The sequence below is a fragment of the Lycium barbarum genome, chromosome 8 (genome assembly GCF_019175385.1).
Source record: "Lycium barbarum isolate Lr01 chromosome 8, ASM1917538v2, whole genome shotgun sequence".
Classification (NCBI taxonomy): Eukaryota; Viridiplantae; Streptophyta; class Magnoliopsida; order Solanales; family Solanaceae; genus Lycium; species Lycium barbarum.
This window is the reverse complement of record NC_083344.1, coordinates 2,601,192-2,619,077: the sequence shown is the minus strand read 5'-3', so window position 1 is coordinate 2,619,077 and position 17,886 is coordinate 2,601,192. Positions and strand designations below refer to the sequence as shown.

The following is a 17,886-nucleotide window of genomic DNA, read 5'->3' as shown; positions in this document are numbered from 1 at the left end:
TGTTTGATAATGGCGGGGGGGGGGGGGGGGGGGTGTACAACTGCTGATAGGTCAACTTCATCCTTCTGTGCCTGAAACATATAGTATGAACATTGATATTCTATACTATAGATGAACGGTAAACACCATATCTAGAATATTCTTTGTTGAATAGAACTTGTTCAAAATTGATAGGTTATACATTGTCATTGCTATTCGAAAAGGGTCACACTCCATAGAGTTATTGTCAACTAACTTAGAACATGGAGGAGAGGAATTTCTTTTTAAGACATACGTCTGTTTGAAATTCTCTACTGTAATAGTTAGCATACACATTTTAAGTGTAAATCTTCTTGTTATTTTAAGAATTGGGGGAAGAGAGACCTGTGTCTTATCTTATACCCATGTTATAATGCTGGTGACTTTAAGCTTTCCATGATCATGTGTCCATGTGTAGCTTTGTCATAGTTGTCGTTGAGGATATTACTTGTCTAGGGGATATTGAATCTTGTGGATACTATTAGATAGGAGTGAGCATATATTGCATTTTATCTGTTGCATCTCTAATTTAAGCTTTACCTTTTGCAGGTGTGGTCATTGTGTAAACCTTGAAATTGCTCATAACTGAAAAACTGTGTAACTACTACTCATTTCGTGTCCTTTTATTCAGACTTATGAAAAGGTTGTCATACTGTCCAAACTAGAGAATAAATATTTGACTTCGCGATAATTTGCAGATGAACCGAATTGTCCAGTGCATCTCTAATGGTTCAAAGATAAATGTGTGGTTATTCTATTTTAAAGCCCTAGATTTTAGTAACTGTTTTTAATATGTCTAAAGAAGTGCATTACTTGCTATTATGACCGAGGTGGACAGGGCAACACGTTTGGAGTCTTTTTCATTTGCTACTGTTCATTTGGCTAGAGTTTTTCATTTTAGTAATGATGTAATCTTTCTTATTACATCAAAATCTCTTAATATTAGAGATTAGGGTTTCAGTAATTTGATGTTGGATTTCGCAACAAAGTTTAAAATCATAGGGTTAATAGTGGACCTTATTGAGTTAATCACAGTATTCAGAAGGAGAACAGTTCTACCCAAAAAAAAAAAATTCTCTATAAGATATTAGCTTTATTTTTCATTTTTGGATTGAAAAGCATTATCTAAAATTTTGCATCTTCTTGTTGAATATTTTCCCAGATGTTATCTTAATCCACTACTTAGCTTTGAGATTTGGTGGATCCTTCGTGGGGGTCTTTAGAGCAAGATTTAGGCTTTTGTTGTGGCCAAATTTAAACTTTTATCTGTCTAAACTCAAGCAATCATATTTCGTGGAGAAGTACTCAAGAATGGTGCTCTAAAATGACTTTGCATAGAGTGAATTTGCATTTATGTATCACTTATGTGATGTTGCTTCTGTAGCGAGAATTTGAGATAACTGATTGAATGCTTAGATGCAGATGATACACCATAATGTTACGACCATGGTGGTTTTGGATAATGGGGAAAACAAGTCACTTGCTGGAATTATTAGAGAATGAGGTATCAACCACTTATAAAAGATATCAGCTTCTTCTTGACTGCTTTTCGAGTTGGTGATGTGACCTCTTTGCTTTCTGTACTTGTTTTTGAATTTTGAAATTGTTCTATGATCATCTGCATGTGTGGCATTGTCATAACTCTCATTAAAGATATTTTGTTGTGTATGAAATATGAATACTGTGGACACTATAAGATAGGAGTAACAATATAACATATATCCAATTACTTCTCTCTTTAGTTGTGGACACTATAAGATAGGAGTAACAATGTAACATATATCTAATTACTTCTCTGTTATCTGTTAGTATTGACGTAATCTTTCTTATTACATCAAAATCTCTTAATATTAGAGATTAGGGTTTCAGTAATTTGATGTTGGATTTCGCAACAAAGTTTAAAATCATAGGGTTAATAGTGGACCTTATTGAGTTAATCACAGTATTCAGAAGGAGAACAGTTCTACCAAAAAAACCAAAAAATTCTCTATAAGATATTAGCTTTATTTTTCATTTTTGGATTGAAAAGCATTATCTAAAATTTTGCATCTTCTTGTTGAATATTTTCCCAGATGTTATCTTAATCCACTACTTAGCTTCGAGATTTGGTGGATCTTTTGTGGGTGTCTTTAGAGCAAGATTTAGGCTTCTGTTGTAGCCAAATTTGAATTGTATCTGTCTAACCCCAAGCAATCATATTTCATGGAGAAGTACTTAAGAATGATGTTCTAGAATGACTTTGCATCTCACCATTGACTTTACATAGAGTGAATGTGCATTTATGTATCACTTATGTGATGTTGCTTCTGTAGCGAGAATTTGAGATAACTGATTGATTGCTTAGATGCATATGACACACCATAATGTTAGGACCATGGTGGATTTGGATACTGGGGAAAAGAAGTCGCTTGCTGGAAAAGATAACAGTTCCTTGTTGACTGGCTTTTCAAGTTGGTGATGTGACCTCTTTGCTTTCTGTACTAGTTTTTGAATTTTGAAATTGTTCTATGATCATATCTGCATGTGTAGCTTTGTCATAGCTGTCATTAAAGACATTTTGTGTCTATGAAATATGGAATCCTGTGGACACTATAAGATAGGAGTAACAATGTAACATATATCCAATTACTTCTCTCTTTAGTTTATCAATGTGATCACGTTCTATCAAAAAATTAACCTCGTCTCTAGAATCTTTTGAATTTCAGTTGTGATGTTTTGTTTCTCATTGATGATTGTACTAAAGACAGCCAGTTTCGTATCAGGTTGCCTACTCACTGTGGTGGAAATTTCAGAAAGATGGCAAGTTTATTGTCAAAGTAGTTATAGAAATCTTTTGGGGAATATGGTAGACAATTGCACCCCCAAAAGCCACATGTTTTGGGGAACTCGTTCGAAACTTATAAAAATCTTTGGGGAATATGGGAGGCCTTCAAAAGGTCTGGCAATGGAGAATATATTTGGACGACAATTGCACCCCCAAGAGCCACCTGTTTCACTTGTATCAGCACTCACAGAGCTTGTTTTTTAGAGCAGATGCTTTCTGTGTGAAAGTGCCAATGAATTAGTAAATCATCTACTGCTTCCTTGCACCTTCACTAGACAGATCTGAACAATGTTTCGCATTATTTTTGGTGTCCAATGGGTCAATGCCGGGATGCTATAAACTTGCACTAAGCAGCTGGTACGAGCAGTCTTCATCAAGGGACAACGAGCACTCACACAACTGGTGTTGGAAGAATGTTGTATCTGACTCATTGTTAGATCTTTTGTACTCCTCTCTGATGTACCTATTTGGCACTTATTAATAATATATTCTTACCTTTGATTTTTTTTTTTTAAAAAAAATGTTCACCGGTACTTGACGAATTGTCGTTGGAATTCGAAACGATTGTACTCTGTATCATCTTACGCCTTAGAGATATAGCAACACTTACGCCTTAGAAGATGAATAGAATTTCTCTGTGCAATGGTATTCCTTCCATCTCTTTCTTTGCTACTTCCAATTTGGGTTCGGATACTACAATTATTAGAGGTTACTCTTCAAGCCATACAAATACTTCGGGTTAACTAGCAGTAAATATCAATTTTGAGAACGTCAAGTGTTTAGATTGTTAGGATGGAAATAATCAGGGCGTTATGCGAAAGCTTATAATTGCAAACCTTGAACGACGATAAACCAGACAACAACAACAATATACTAAAAAGTTATAATATTATAATATGATTTGGTCAAGTGACCTACGTATTGAAAAAACTCATATAAAAAAGAAAACATTAAAACTACGAGAGAATATATCTCCCTTTAAACGAAACTCTTTTAATGACTGCATTATGGATGTTTTTCTGTGTTTTCTTTTGTATGAGAGGGATTTTTCAATTTATAGATGTCGAAACCTTTACCTCCAAGAACGAGGTTTACCAAATATGGAATATTAAAATTTTTCTTTTGGAAAAAGTAAAACCAATTATGATAACTCTTTGTCCTTCCTTTAAGAAATGGTAAAATCCAAATATGGTAAGAAAATCAAGATAAAATCCTAACAAATCTTCCAATTTGGCATGGATTTTCTTAAAAAAACTTGATCCATCTTCTTCACATAATCTTCGTCACTACTTGCCATGGTTAAAAATAAAGTTAAAAATATTATTGGTTAAAAATTATTTTAAAAAATATTTTGCTTTATTTTTAAAGATGCCCAGCAAGGGTGTTGAAAATATAGTTGAAATTCATCTCCACATATAGTACTTCGGACAAAATCTTCATTATCGCGAAATTGATTGCAGCTTGATTAGAACTGGCCGCCTTGAACCTGTGTTCAACCCGTTGAACCATTGGTTTAACCATTGGCACTAATACCACCTGTTGAATCATTGAAATAGTCAGGGTGTCATGCGGAAGTTTATAATTGCGAAATTTAAATGACGATAAATCAGACACAATAAAAATATACTAAAATACTATAATATTATAATATGATTTGGTTAAGTGACCTACGTATTGAAAAAACTCATATAAAAAAGATAACATTAAAACTATGAAAGAATAAATTTTTTCTTAAATGAATTTTTAATGACTACATTGTGAATGTTTTTCTCTGATTTTGTATGAGTTTATTCAATTTATAAAGGTCAAAACCTTTTGTTCTAAGGCACTTTCTAAAATTAGGGCAACACTCTCTCTCTATCCATTGAAGATGAAGATAATTTCTGTGCGTTTCCCTCGCTATGGTAATCCGTTTAACTCTTTCCTTTCTACATTTAGAGCTTGTTATTCAAGTCGTAATAATACATCTATTTCAGTAAAGGGTAAACTTGGGTTAAATAGCAAGATTGAGAATGTTAAGTGCTTAGATGATGCTGTTACTCTCTTCCATCAATTGGTTAGAATGAAGCCTCTTCCTTCAGTTATCAGTTTCTCTAAATTATTTAAGACTATACTAACTATGAAGCATTATTCTACTATGGTTTCTCTTTTTGGAGAAATGCAGAAACTGGATATCCCAATTAGTAATTCCATCTTGAATATTGTGATTAACAGTTATTGCCTTATGCATCGTGTTGACTGTGCATTTTCGGTATTACCCATTTACTTGAAGAATGGCATTCCATTTGATGTTGTCACCTTTAACACCCTAATTAGGGGAATCTTTGCTGAAAATAAGGTTAAAGATGCGGTTGAATTGTTCAAGAAATTGGTTAGAGAGAAGATCTGTGAGCCCAACGAAGTCACATATGCAACCGTCATGAATGGGCTTAGTAAAAGGGGTCATACTGAGAAGACTTTGAGTTTGCTCCGGTTAATGGAACAAGGGAGCACTAAGCCCGGCATAAAGAACTACAGCATTGTGATAGATGCTCTTTGCAAAGATAGAAACTTAGATGCTGCTATCAGCCTTCTGAACGAGATGAAGCAGAAAGGTATTCCTCCAAACATAGTCACATATAATTCATTAATTGATGGTTTGTGTAAGCTTGGTCGGTGGGAAAAGGTTAAGATGTTGTTCGCTGAGATGGTGAACCTTAATACTTATCCAGATGTGAGAACCTTTAACATACTTATAGATGGACTATGCAAAGAAGGGAAAGTTGAAGATGCCATGGAAATAATGAGACACATGACCCATAAAGGTGTAGAGCCTAATTTGATCACTTATAATGCGATAATGGATGGATATTGTTTGTGTGGTCAACTTGATAGAGCGAGGAAAATGTTTGATATCATGATTGATAAGTGCATTGAGCCTGACATTATTAGCTATAGCATACTAATAAATGGATCCTGTAAGAAAAAGAAAATGGTTGAGGCAATGCAATTGTTTCATGAAATTTCTCAAAAGGGATTAAAACCTGATATCTTTACCTACACTACTATTTTGCAAGGTCTATTTGAAGTTGGAAGAATTGGCTCTGCAAAAGAATTCTTTGATGAGATGCTGTCAACGGGGCCCATACCTAATTTATACACTCATTGCACTTTGCTCAATAGTTATTTTAAGCACGGATTTGTTGAAGAAGCTATGTCACAGTTTAATAAGTTGGAAAGTGAGATAGAGTATACTAGTATTGTATTTTACGGTGTTGTGATTAATGGATTGTGCAAAAATGGTAAACTCCATGAAGCTCATGCGATTTTCGAGAAGGTTTCTTTAATGGGATTGCTTCCGGATGTGAGAATATACAATACTTTGATAAATGGATTTTGTCGAGAAGGGTTGTTGGATGAAGCTAAAGCTATGCTTAGAAAAATGGAGGACAATGGTTATTTGCCAAACAATGTCACTTACAACGTTCTTGTGCAAGGATTTCTCAGGTGCAGCAAAATTAGCGAAATGGCAGCTTTCATGAAGGAAATGACTGGAAGGGGCTTCTCATTTGATGCAAGTACATCTGAGATTCTGGTAAAGGTTATAAGCGCGAATCCTTCCGTTCTTGACATGATACCAGAGCTTTACTCGGAAACTAAGAAGTGAATATTTCTTTCGCTTGGTTTATTTGGCTCTACTATCACTATGGTACAATTTCGGATTACTATCTGCAAAAGAAATTGTATCCGCTGCAATTACGCAAGCTGAAGAAATTACAATTAAAACGATGTTTGCGCTTTCCAGGCTGGCTTATTGAGGAGGTACATCACTTTCAATATTTTGATTGTTTTTTTGACTCTTCTTTTACTGCTCTCTTGATATGATAAATAATGTGAGTTTCCCTTCACATTATAAGTCTAGGAATATCATTTTCAGTGCTACTAATTAGTTATCTTCCTGTATTATCATTTTCTATCTATTTGAGAGTCAATCACAACTGCTTACAACTTAGAAATTACTTTCCATTTTGTCAGAAGCCATTCACCTACTTGGAAACAATCTTTTTGATAGTTTCTGAAGTCTTGGTAACAGCAACCACAATTGGAGCACCGGAGTTGACAAGTTCAACAACATCCTTTTCCCCGAAGCACTGATATGCTATATCTTATATGAACGGTCAATACCATATTTAGAATACTTAAGAATAAATTTTTTGATGTTTATATATGATCCAAGAGTACCAGAGTTGAAATATAACTTGTTCAAAATTGATAAGGTATACAAATCTTTCATCTTTATTCGAAAAGGATGGTAGTCCATGTAGTCGTTGTCAACTACTCCATATAGTTGTTGTCAATGTAGCTCTTTTTGCAATTCTCCTTCCTTAACATTATAAAGTGCATTTGAAGTTTATGAATTTTTTGATTGCTCTGTAATTGCTTGTTTCTTATTTTGGTTTATGTATTTTAAATTTCATGTGCATCTTCTACTTGTTATTTAGAGTTTGAAAAGAAATGGGACCCTTGACTTATCTTATACTACAGCACTGTGTTATAATGCTGGTAATGTTAGCTAATGAGATGGACGCAGTTGAGCTTTCCTTGATCATGGTGTCCACGTGTAGCTTCTTCATATTTGTCGTTAGGGATATTAGTCGTCTATGGGATATATCAGATAGGAGTAGCACGTATCTAATTTCTTCTATGTTTCTAGAATCGCGAGGCGTTTTATTACAGGACGTCAATTTTGTTTGTGTGTGGGTTTGCAGAACAGGCTCATCATGGTCACAACAGAAACTAAAGTTCTGCAAGCGATGCAACTGATAACAAGTACTACTCTCTGCTTCCTTTTCCTTTTTTTTTTTTTGAAGTGTATTTGCTTCAAACAAGAAGATAAGCTTAAATACATTGTGGAATGTTAAGAGTAATTTAATTCTGAAAGTCCACCAAGTTTCCTTATATGAGTAATTGACATATTTGTTTGGTAAGTAATTGACTTAAGCACCCCCTAGATGCTTTATATTTTTGATCGGTGAAAAAATGAAGCAACCTAGGGCGTGCTTAGGATGTGCAGTTACAAAAAGTAAAAAATTTCAGTTTGTTGAAATGAACTGAGGAAACTTATCAGCCTCTCAGCTTCCTGTACATTTTTGTTCTTACATCTATATTACAAGTTATAAATATTCTCTTTTTCGCCTTCGTATCTTTGTTTCCGTTCTCTCCATGCCATCCACTAGACAATTGCTGGTAGCAGTGTAACAATTGGTCCTGGAGCTAGTTGAAGTCCTACCTTTTTCCAACTCGCAAGCAGTTCTGAGTTTCCTACATGCACCACTTCAGTTCAAATCCATTCAAAATCATGTACCAAGCAATTTCTGAGGGTCATCGGATTGGGGTAAAACCCTGAATTAACCGTGGTGCACTTGCGGGAAACTCCTTGCCGAGGGCCTGTGCACCCCCGGGATTAGTCGGGGCTCAAAGAGACCTGGACACACCCGGCGCTTAATCAAAAAAAAAAAAAAATCATGTACCAAGCCTGAGCTATAAACTTGCAATGTCAAACATCTCTCTTGCCGCTGGCCATGTAAAGCATTTAACCTTGTAAGGGGCTTTGTTTCTTCATATCAATTTTCTAGGCCATATATCATGTTGCCTACTACTTTGGCAGAATACCTTGTAACCCGATTTTTTAGGGAAAACGCTGGATTTGTGTTCCTTCGATTAGGTCTTGTCTGTTCTGCTTCCAGCCCTTGACATCCTTATTTCTATTGCAAAAATTAGCTCATTTCTTTCTTTTGGAAGGTATGTCTATCCTTGTGGAGACTTAACAATTTTGCTGTTGCACATTGATTAGCTACAAAGCTGAAAATCCTGGGAAATTGCTCCTTGACCTTGAGTGGTCCTGTTCCATATCCATTTGTTTTGCCGAATAGGATTTTTCTACCATCTCCCAATTTAATGTGAATTTGCTCCTCATACAAATTGTTAGGAAACTTTGTGATCCAGAAGTTTCCCATCCCATATTTTTATCCCGATCAATTGGTTCCACATTGATTCTTCGTCATTGCACAACCTCTGAAGCCACTTCATACGGAGACCTGTGTTGTGTATTCTAGCGCTTATACTCCAAGTGCAAGTCATTTAATAAATATATCTAATGACTTGGACTTGTAATTGGACGGTGGAGCCGAACCTTCAAATAAAAGGTTTTATTTTTACTTAAACTTAAATTTAAATTTCAGTTTTTAATTCTAACTGGCATACATGTTAATTAAATAATACACCTTTTTCTTGAATAGCCTTCTTGAACCTCTATATATTACGCTGTCCTTGAAAGTGGCTTATTGATGGCAGTAAACGCTTTGGCATTATCGTATCCCTAAAAGACTTGTTTGTACTCTCCTAAATAGAATACATCCAATATTTATTAAGGACAATGATTTTTCACGCTTCAAAGCTTTCTTTCAGTTTTGTCTTTCTATTTTTCTGACACGATTTCACTTGCCAGAAAACTGCAGCAGGCACATTCTTGTTGTTGTTAGTTGGAGATGTTGTTCGTCTCGATGCAAGTGAGCTTAGGGATGAGCTCAACCGTTTAAACGCCTTACATACAAGGAGGTTATTACATGACAGTGACGAGAAATAAATGGATCATATGGCCTTAAATCTCAACATTCTTGGGTCTGCCAAACTGCTTTTGTGGTTTAGTGTGCTTATGACTAGCAGTTGTTTAATATTGACATATTCTTCCAGTTAAGCTCAAGATGTTTTCTGTGTTAGCACAATGCTGAAAACAATAGCCATTTGTGACAGATATTTTTTAGCATGACTGGTTTAAAGTGGGTCATGCCAGAATCTTCAATCCTAGTTCATACTTTGTTCTTTAGGTTTTTAAACGCGTCAACACGTATTCAGAACAACCTTCCATGATTGTACTTTGCCTGGTGTACTCTTTTGTAGCTATAACCTTTTTTATATTTGTATCTATATAGTGAAGCCTAGGCGCAACGGTAAAAGTTGTCATTGTGTGACACGGAGGTCATGGGTTCAACCTATGTTTGTAAAAATACAAGGGAAGGCTGTGTACATACTACTGTACATGGTTCAGCTCTTTCTTAGGATTCCATGCACAATGGGAGCTTGGTGCATCGGCTGCCCTTTTTAACATATTTACATTATGCATAACAAAAACTTTAATATATCCGGTTCTGTATTTGTAGGAATAGTCTAGTCTGTTGAATTTACTCACTGTATATGTGTGCTTTTTTAGAGAATCTGATTCAAATTTTTTGGTCTCGATAGAAAATTGGGAGTCAACTAGTTACGTCTTCCTTGCACTTCAAAGTTGCATCACGAGTTACCTTTTTAGAAGAAAAGAAAGCACTATATTGAAGCCTACTATTAATTTGCTAGGTTAAGAAGAAATTTCTTTTGAAGACAGACAAAATCTGTCAACAATTCTCTACTGAAATTGTTTGTGTCTTAAGTGTGTACTCTAGTCTCTGCTTGTTATTTGAAAAACTTGGGGGAAAAGGGTCCTATGTCTTATCTTATACTTTAGCACTGTGTTATTATATGCTGGTAACATTTGTTAGTGAGATGAACGCAGTAGAGCTTTCCATGATCATGTCTTCATGTATAGATTAGTCATAGTTGTTCATTTAAGATATTTAGGTGTCTATTTTAATTTGAGTCCTGTGGCTGTGGGCATCATTAGATAGGTGTAAAATACATCTAATTTCTTTTATGTTTTGTCACAAAATTACCTTTTGAATGTCAGCTTTGGTCTTGTTATTTTAGTTCTCCTTTATCATCGTAATAAAGTGCATTTGAAGTTATGAATTGTATGCTCATATACTCTTGTTGCATTGTCTTGCCTTTACTTTGCCTTGTGAACAGAAGAATTTTATTTTTTGTTATGCTTTTTTGTTGGACCAAACTATCCCCTGCAAAAATCAATTCAGCTAACTGGGAGCAAAGGAAAGAAAAGGAGCAAGTGGGTCGCATTAATTGAAAATTCTCTTCTTTAGTTACTTCCATTTTTATTTCTTTAAATATGCAAGTGTTTCATATTGTAACATTAGTTTAGAGCATTCTATAAGCACCAGATTGATGCTAGAATTTTGATGTTTTGCAAGTTCACGGAGTATTATTAATTTTTTTACATGATTATGTAAGGGACAAGTTTGATTTTATTAATAAGAAAAAGGAAAAAGGGCCAAATTTACCTCTCTACTATACAAAAAAGATCAATTTTATCCTTCGTTGTGCTTATACTCGGCAATTACCTAAATGGTTCATACCCTTATTCGATAGGGTTGTCCTAGGTGGACACCCAATCTCATGTGACCTTGATATTTTGATGAAATGGACACTACATGGCATGCCACATAAGCGTCCCAACTCATTATACCTCTCCCCTCCACTTGTTCTTTCACCATAGTTTGAACACGTAGCCTCCTCATCACATGGCAATTACGCTAAGGTTCCCCAGTTATCTACTTGTCACCTCTTCATTTTCACCATGCAAGTTCCCATTGAAATTCAGAGCTTCTGATAGCACATAAGTAGAAAAAAGAACTTTACTATTCCACACAAACTTGTCCTCATGGCCCAAATTATCCAAAGGATTGCACAAGCTCATACCTCTTAGGTCTTTAGGTAGTCAAGGAAATCATTATTTTCCACCGAGCCAAAAAGTTTTACGCACCCACTTGAAGATAAACGCCTCTAGCTAGTAAGGACTAAATAGGAACAAATATTTTCACCCACTTGCTCCCGAGAAAATGACAAAAATGATCCCTTATATCTGAGGGCAAGTTCAAAATAGTTTTCTTAGGTATGCACTTGACAGTTTTGGTCCTTCAAGTTTGTAAAAAATTAACACTTTTAGGACTTGTTTGGTAAAAGGGATAAGGATAAATTATCCCACGTTTGGTTGGGATAAATTAGTGGTATAACTAATCTCGAGATTCGTTATCCCGAGATTGTACTGTTATTTTATTCCTGTGGCAAGATGGAATAACTAATCCCGAAATTAGTTATCTTAGGATGACTTGTTTCCACCAAACAACAACCCCTTAGTCTTCGTAATATATTTACCGAACTCTACATGTTAGATTTGATGTAAAAAGTTAAAAAAAAAATTAAAATATAAATACCTATCAAATCTAAAATATGCAACACAAAAAACTACACTAGATACTAAAAAAATATTAAAAAGAGTAGCGAAAATTATACCTCAAAAAGTCACACCAAACTTTATAAATAAATCAAAAATAGCAAAAACAAAACTATAAAATTATACCTCTAAATGTGAGTTCCACGACAAGTGAGGATGACTCAGTGGTTAAGCACCTCCACCCACGACCGGTATGTCCTGGGTTCGAGTCACACTGGAGGAGAAGTGTGAAAATACTATAAATCCTCCTAAATGGGAGGGAAAAAAATGTGAGTTCCACTAATTTCTTTATTTTTTTATTGTTCCTGTCAAATGTAAAAAACGTGATTCAGCAAATATTTGAGGGAGAATAAAGTATAACCTTTTGGCAAACTTAAAGCACTAAGATGTTATATACATACATACATATATATATATATATATATATATATATATATATATATATATATATACTTAAGGGACTAATTCAGTCATTTTCTCATTTGCTCCTTGAACGCACTTCCTCTGCCTAATTTTGTTCCAAGGCACTTTCTAAAATTAGGGCATCACTCTCTCACTCTCTCTAGCCATTGAAGATGAAGATAAGTTCTGTGCGTTTCCCTTGCTATGGGAACTCTTTCCTTTCTACATTTAGAGCTTATTATTCAAGTCATAATAATACATCTATTTCTGCAAAGGGTAAACTTGGGTTAAATAGCAAGATTGAGAATGTCAAGTGTTTAGATGATGCTGTTACTCTCTTCCATCAAATGGTTAGAATGAAGCCTCCTCCTTCAGTTGTCAGTTTCTCTAAATTGTTTAAGACTGTACTAACTATGAAGCATTATTCTGCTGTGGTTTCTCTTTTTGGAGAAATGCAGAAATTGGGTACCCCAATTGACGGAGTCATCTTGAATAGCGTGATTAACAGTTATTGCCTGATGCATCGTGTTGACTGTGCATTTTCGGTATTACCCATTTACTTGAAGAATGGCATTCCATTTAATGTTGTCACCTTTAACACCCTAATAAGGGGATTATTTGCTGAAAATAAGGTTAAAGATGCGGTTGAATTGTTCAAAAAGTTGGTTAGAGAGAAGATTTGTGTGCCCAACGAATTCACATATGCAACTGTCATGAATGGACTCAGCAAAAGGGGCCATACTGAGAAGACTTTGAGTTTGCTCCGGTTAATGGAACAGGGGAATACTAAGCCCAACATAAAGAACTACAACATTGTGATAGATGCGCTTTGCAAAGATGGAAACTTAGATGCTGCCATCAGCCTTTTGAATGAGATGAAGCAGAAAGGCATTCCTCCGGACATAATCACTTATAATTCATTAATTAATGGTTTTTGTAAGCTTTGTCAATGGGAAAAGGTTAAGACTTTGTTCTCTGAGATGGTGAACTTTAATCTTTATCCAAATGTGCGCACCTTTAACATGATGATTGATGGACTATGCAAAGAAGGGAAAGTTGAAGATGCCGAGGAAGTAATGAGACACATGACCCATAAAGGTGTAGAGCCTGATGTGATCACCTATAATGCGATAATGGATGGATATTGTTTACGTGGTCAACTGTATAGAGCGAGGATAATGTTTGATATCATGATAGATAAGTGCATTGAGCCTGACATTATTAGCTATAACATACTAATAAATGGATATTGTAAGGAAAAAAAATTGGTCGAGGCCATGCAATTGTTGCGTGAAATTTCTCAAAGGGGATTAAAACCTAATACTTTTACCTACACTACTATCTTGCAAGGCCTATTTGTAGTTGGAAGAATTGGATCTGCTGAAAAAATCTATGTTGAGATGCTATCTGCAGGGTCTATTCCTGATTTGTACACTCATGTCACATTGCTCAATGGTTATTTTAAGTATGGGCTGGTTGAAGAAGCTATGTCACTTTTTAATAAGTTGGAAAGGAAGAGAGAAAATGTTGATATTGAATTGTACAATATTGTCATTAAAGGATTGTGCAAAAATGGTAAACTCGACGAAGCTCATGCCATATTCGAGAAGCTTTCTTCAATTGGATTGCTTTCGGATGTGAGAACATACACCGCAATGATAAATGGATTTTGTCTTGAAGGAATGTTTGATGAAGCTAAAGATATGCTAAGAAAAATGGAAGACAACGGTTGCTTATCAAACAATGTCACTTATAATGTTATTGTGCAAGGATTTCTTAGGTGTAGCAAAATTAGTGAAATGGCAACTTTCATGAAGGAAATGACTGGAAGGGGCTTCTCATTTTATGCAACTACATCTGAGTTACTGGTAAAGGCTATAAGCGAGAATCCTTCCGTCCTTGACATGATACCAGAGCTTCACTGAAAAATTAAGAAGTTAATATCTCTTTCGCTTGGTTTATTCGCCTATACTATCACTATGGTACAAGTTCCTTTTATCTCCGCAAAAGAAATGGCGTTCAGTGCAATTATAGAAGCTAAAAATTGTCAATTAAAATGTTGCTTGGGCTTTCCAGACAGGCTTATTGAGGAGGTGCATCACTTATGATATTTTCATTGTTTTTCCAATCTTTTATCTTGGAGATCAGATACTACTGCTCTCTTCATATGATAAATAATGCGAGTTTCCCTCTATGTGTAAACATTTTTAAGTCTAGGAATATCATTTTTGGTGCTATTTAGTTATCTTCGTGTATTACCATTTTCTATCTATTTGAGAATCAATAACAACTGCCTGCAATTTATAAATTACTGTGGAAACAGTATTTTTTCGATAATTTCTAAAGTCTTTATTGACTTGAAGTTGGACACAGTAGAACTTTGCATAATCATAGAAGGGAAGTGTGTGCTATGGTTTGGTACTCATTTTCACTTGTGCTAAGTTTAACTGACCTCAATTTGAAGTTTAGAGTATTATATTACTGGGTTCATTGATTCAACCTAACTTGTGTTTATTTATTATGATGCTTTGATTGTCTTTTCTCAATTGTATTTGCCAATGATTAGTGAAATGACAACTTTTATGAAGGAAATGGTTGGAAGGGGCTTCTCAATTGATGCAACTACAGCTGAGTTCCTGGTAAAGGCTATAAGCGAGAATCCTTCCGTCCTTGACATGATACCAGAACTTCACTCGAGAATTATGAAGTGAATATTTCTTTCACTTGATGTATTCGGCTACACTATCACTGTGATACAGTTTCCTTTTATCACTGCAAAAAATGGTTTCCAATGCAATAGAACGTTGCTTGGGCTTTGCAGGCAGGCTTATTGAGGGGTACACCACTTCCCTGAACCATATAGTATGAATATTTGTGATTTTCCTGAAATTGAAATAGAACTTGTTCAGAAGTCATAAAAGAAATTTGCAGCATCGAAATGTGCTTCCTGTCAAAAGCTATTGTAGGAGCTAGATCTGTAGTTGCGAGACATTTTATTACTAGATGTCAAATTTGTTTATGTGTGGGTTTGCAGAATAAGCTTATCACGGTCACGCCAGAAACTAAAGTTTTGAAAGCAATGCAACTGATGGCGGGTGCTATTTTCTGCTTCATTTCTAAAACCTCTAGACATTTTTAGTGTATTTGCTCCAAACACAACAAAATACGCTTAAATTTTTTGCAACATGTTAATAGTAATTAAAATGTGGAAGTCCACCAAGTTCCTTGTATGAGTAATTGACACATCTTTTTCATAAGCAATAAAGAATTTTATTATTTGTAGCACCTAGGGGGTGCTTTGCTTCCTTATATCAGCCTCTCAGCTTCCTGTACATTTTCTTTCTTTGTGTATAGGAATTTAAGAAATCTTTTTTCACTGTTGAGAGTGAGCTCTTCTCTTCCTTTAGTACACTCTGGAACTGTTTTCTCTATTTATCCAAGGATGATAGCTAGACTTGATTGCTGAAAAATGAAAACGAATTCCAATGGAGTGGAATAGGCTTGACATGTAATAATTGTTGGTCTAGTATTTGATTGTTGAAAGAAAATAAAGAAAACAGAGTGAGATCCATGGGTTTCAGGAGAGAACTACCACTACGGAAGATTCCTTCCGATAACTGACATTTGTTTTGTCACGGTTTCTTCAAAAGGAGAAGTAAAGGGAAAAAGGAAAATATCAACTAAACTAAGAACGTAAAAGATGGAAAAACAAGCATTCTTACTGCCGCGCTTATCAGATTTCTTCTGTGGCCAATCAATACATTGACCAGTTATCTGTTAGTAATGACGTAATCTTTCTTATTACATCAAAATCTCTTAATATTAGAGATTAGGGTTTCAGTAATTTGATGTTGGATTTCGCAACAAAGTTTAAAATCATATGGTTAATAGTGGACCTTATTGAGTTAATCACAGTATTCAGAAGGAGAACAGTTCTACAAAAAACAAAAAAAAAAAATCTCTATAAGATATTAGCTTTATTTTTCATTTTTGGATTGAAAAGCATTATCTAAAATTTTGCATCTTCTTGTTGAATATTTTCCCAGATGTTATCTTAATCCACTACTTAGCTTCGAGATTTGGTGGATCCTTTGTGGGTGTCTTTAGAGCAAGATTTAGGCTTTTGTTGTAGCCAAATTTGAACTTTTATCTGTCTAAACTCAAGCAATCATATTTCGTGGAGAAGTACTCAAGAATGGTGCTCTAAAATGACTTTGCATTTCACCATTGACTTTACATAGAGTGAATTTGCATTTATGTATCACTTATGTGATGTTGCTTCTGTAGCGAGAATTTGAGATAACTGATGCTTAGATGCAGATGATACACCAGAATGTTACGACCATGGCGGTTTTGGATAATGGGGAAAACAAGTCACTTGCTGGAATTATTAGAGAATGAGGTATCAACCACTTATAAAAGATATCAGCTTCTTCTTGACTGGCTTTTCGAGTTGGTGATGTGACCTCTTTGCTTTCTGTACTAGTTTTTGAATTTTGAAATTGTTCCATGATCAGGTCTGCATGTGTGGCTTTGTCATAGCTCTCATTAAAGATATTTTGTTGTCTATGAAATATGAATCCTGTGGACACTATAAGATAGGAGTAACAATATAACATATATCTAATTACTTCTCTCTTTAGTTGTGGACGCTATAAGATAGGAGTAACAATGTAACATATATCTAATTACTTCTCTGTTATCTGTTAGTATTGACGTAATCTTTCTTATTACATCAAAATCTCTTTAATATTAGAGATTAGGGTTTTCGTGAATTGATGGAACAGTAATGTTTTTTGTTGGATGTTGCAGTAAAGTTTAAAATCATATGATTAATGGTGGAAAGTTTAAAATCATATGGTTAATGGTGGACCTTATTGAGTTAATCACAGTATTCAGAAGGATAACAGTTCTACAAAAAAAAAAAAAAAAAGATTTCTCTATAAGATAATAGCTTTATTTTTCAATTTTGGATTGAAAAGCATTATCTAAAATTTTGCATCTTCTTGTTGAATATTTTCCTAGATGTTATCTTAATCCACTACTTAGCTTCGAGATTTGGTGGATCTTTTGTGGGTGTCTTTAGAGCAAGATTTAGGCTTCTGTTGTAGCCAAATTTGAATTGTTATCTGTCTAAACTCAAGCAATCATATTTCATGGAGAAGTACTTAAGAATGATGTTCTAGAATGACTTTGCATCTCACCATTGACTTTACATAGAGTGAATGTGCATTTATGTATCACTTATGTGATGTTGCTTCTGTAGCGAGAATTTGAGATAACTGATTGATTGCTTAGATGCATATGACACACCATAATGTTAGGACCATGATGGTTTTGGATACTGGGGAAAAGAAGTCGCTTGCTGGAATTATTAGAGAATGAGGTATCAACCACTTATCAAAGATAACAGTTCCTTGTTGACTGGCTTTTCAAGTTGGTGATGTGACCTCTTTGCTTTCTGTACTAGTTTTTGAATTTT

At 34.9% G+C, this 17,886-nt stretch overlaps 3 protein-coding genes across 11 annotated transcripts in view; all 3 read left to right on the top strand.

Moving 5' to 3' along the window:
• LOC132605679 (putative pentatricopeptide repeat-containing protein At1g12700, mitochondrial) overlaps positions 1–17,886 on the top strand; it is a 96,470-nt gene that overhangs the window by 51,210 nt on the left and 27,374 nt on the right. The gene's annotated exons all lie outside the window — the stretch shown is intronic.
• LOC132605682 (putative pentatricopeptide repeat-containing protein At1g12700, mitochondrial) lies at positions 4,698–11,044 on the top strand. 5 transcript variants are annotated; one of them, XM_060318863.1, is made up of 3 exons: positions 4,698–6,643; positions 7,591–7,651; positions 9,330–11,044. In XM_060318863.1, the coding sequence occupies exon 1, from the start codon at positions 4,713–4,715 to the stop codon at positions 6,486–6,488; it is 1,776 nt and encodes a 591-aa protein (XP_060174846.1). In that variant the 5' UTR covers positions 4,698–4,712; the 3' UTR covers positions 6,489–6,643; positions 7,591–7,651; positions 9,330–11,044. The 5 variants fall into 5 exon arrangements, with proteins under 5 accessions (XP_060174846.1, XP_060174848.1, XP_060174847.1 ...); XM_060318865.1 differs by having other exon boundaries at positions 7,536–7,651; XM_060318864.1 differs by having other exon boundaries at positions 6,857–7,651.
• LOC132605683 (putative pentatricopeptide repeat-containing protein At1g12700, mitochondrial) lies at positions 12,479–17,001 on the top strand. 2 transcript variants are annotated; one of them, XM_060318868.1, is made up of 3 exons: positions 12,479–14,340; positions 14,993–15,241; positions 16,719–17,001. In XM_060318868.1, exon 1 carries the CDS (start codon positions 12,578–12,580, stop codon positions 14,327–14,329), a length of 1,752 nt encoding a protein of 583 aa, XP_060174851.1. In that variant the 5' UTR covers positions 12,479–12,577; the 3' UTR covers positions 14,330–14,340; positions 14,993–15,241; positions 16,719–17,001. The 2 variants fall into 2 exon arrangements, with proteins under 2 accessions (XP_060174851.1, XP_060174850.1); XM_060318867.1 differs by having other exon boundaries at positions 12,479–14,497.

Excerpts from the sequence above, each read along its gene's own strand:
- LOC132605682 (XM_060318866.1), top strand. The coding sequence starts at position 4,713 with ATGAAGATAATTTCTGTGCGTTTCCCTCGCTATGGTAATCCGTTTAAC.
- LOC132605683 (XM_060318868.1), top strand. The coding sequence starts at position 12,578 with ATGAAGATAAGTTCTGTGCGTTTCCCTTGCTATGGGAACTCTTTCCTT.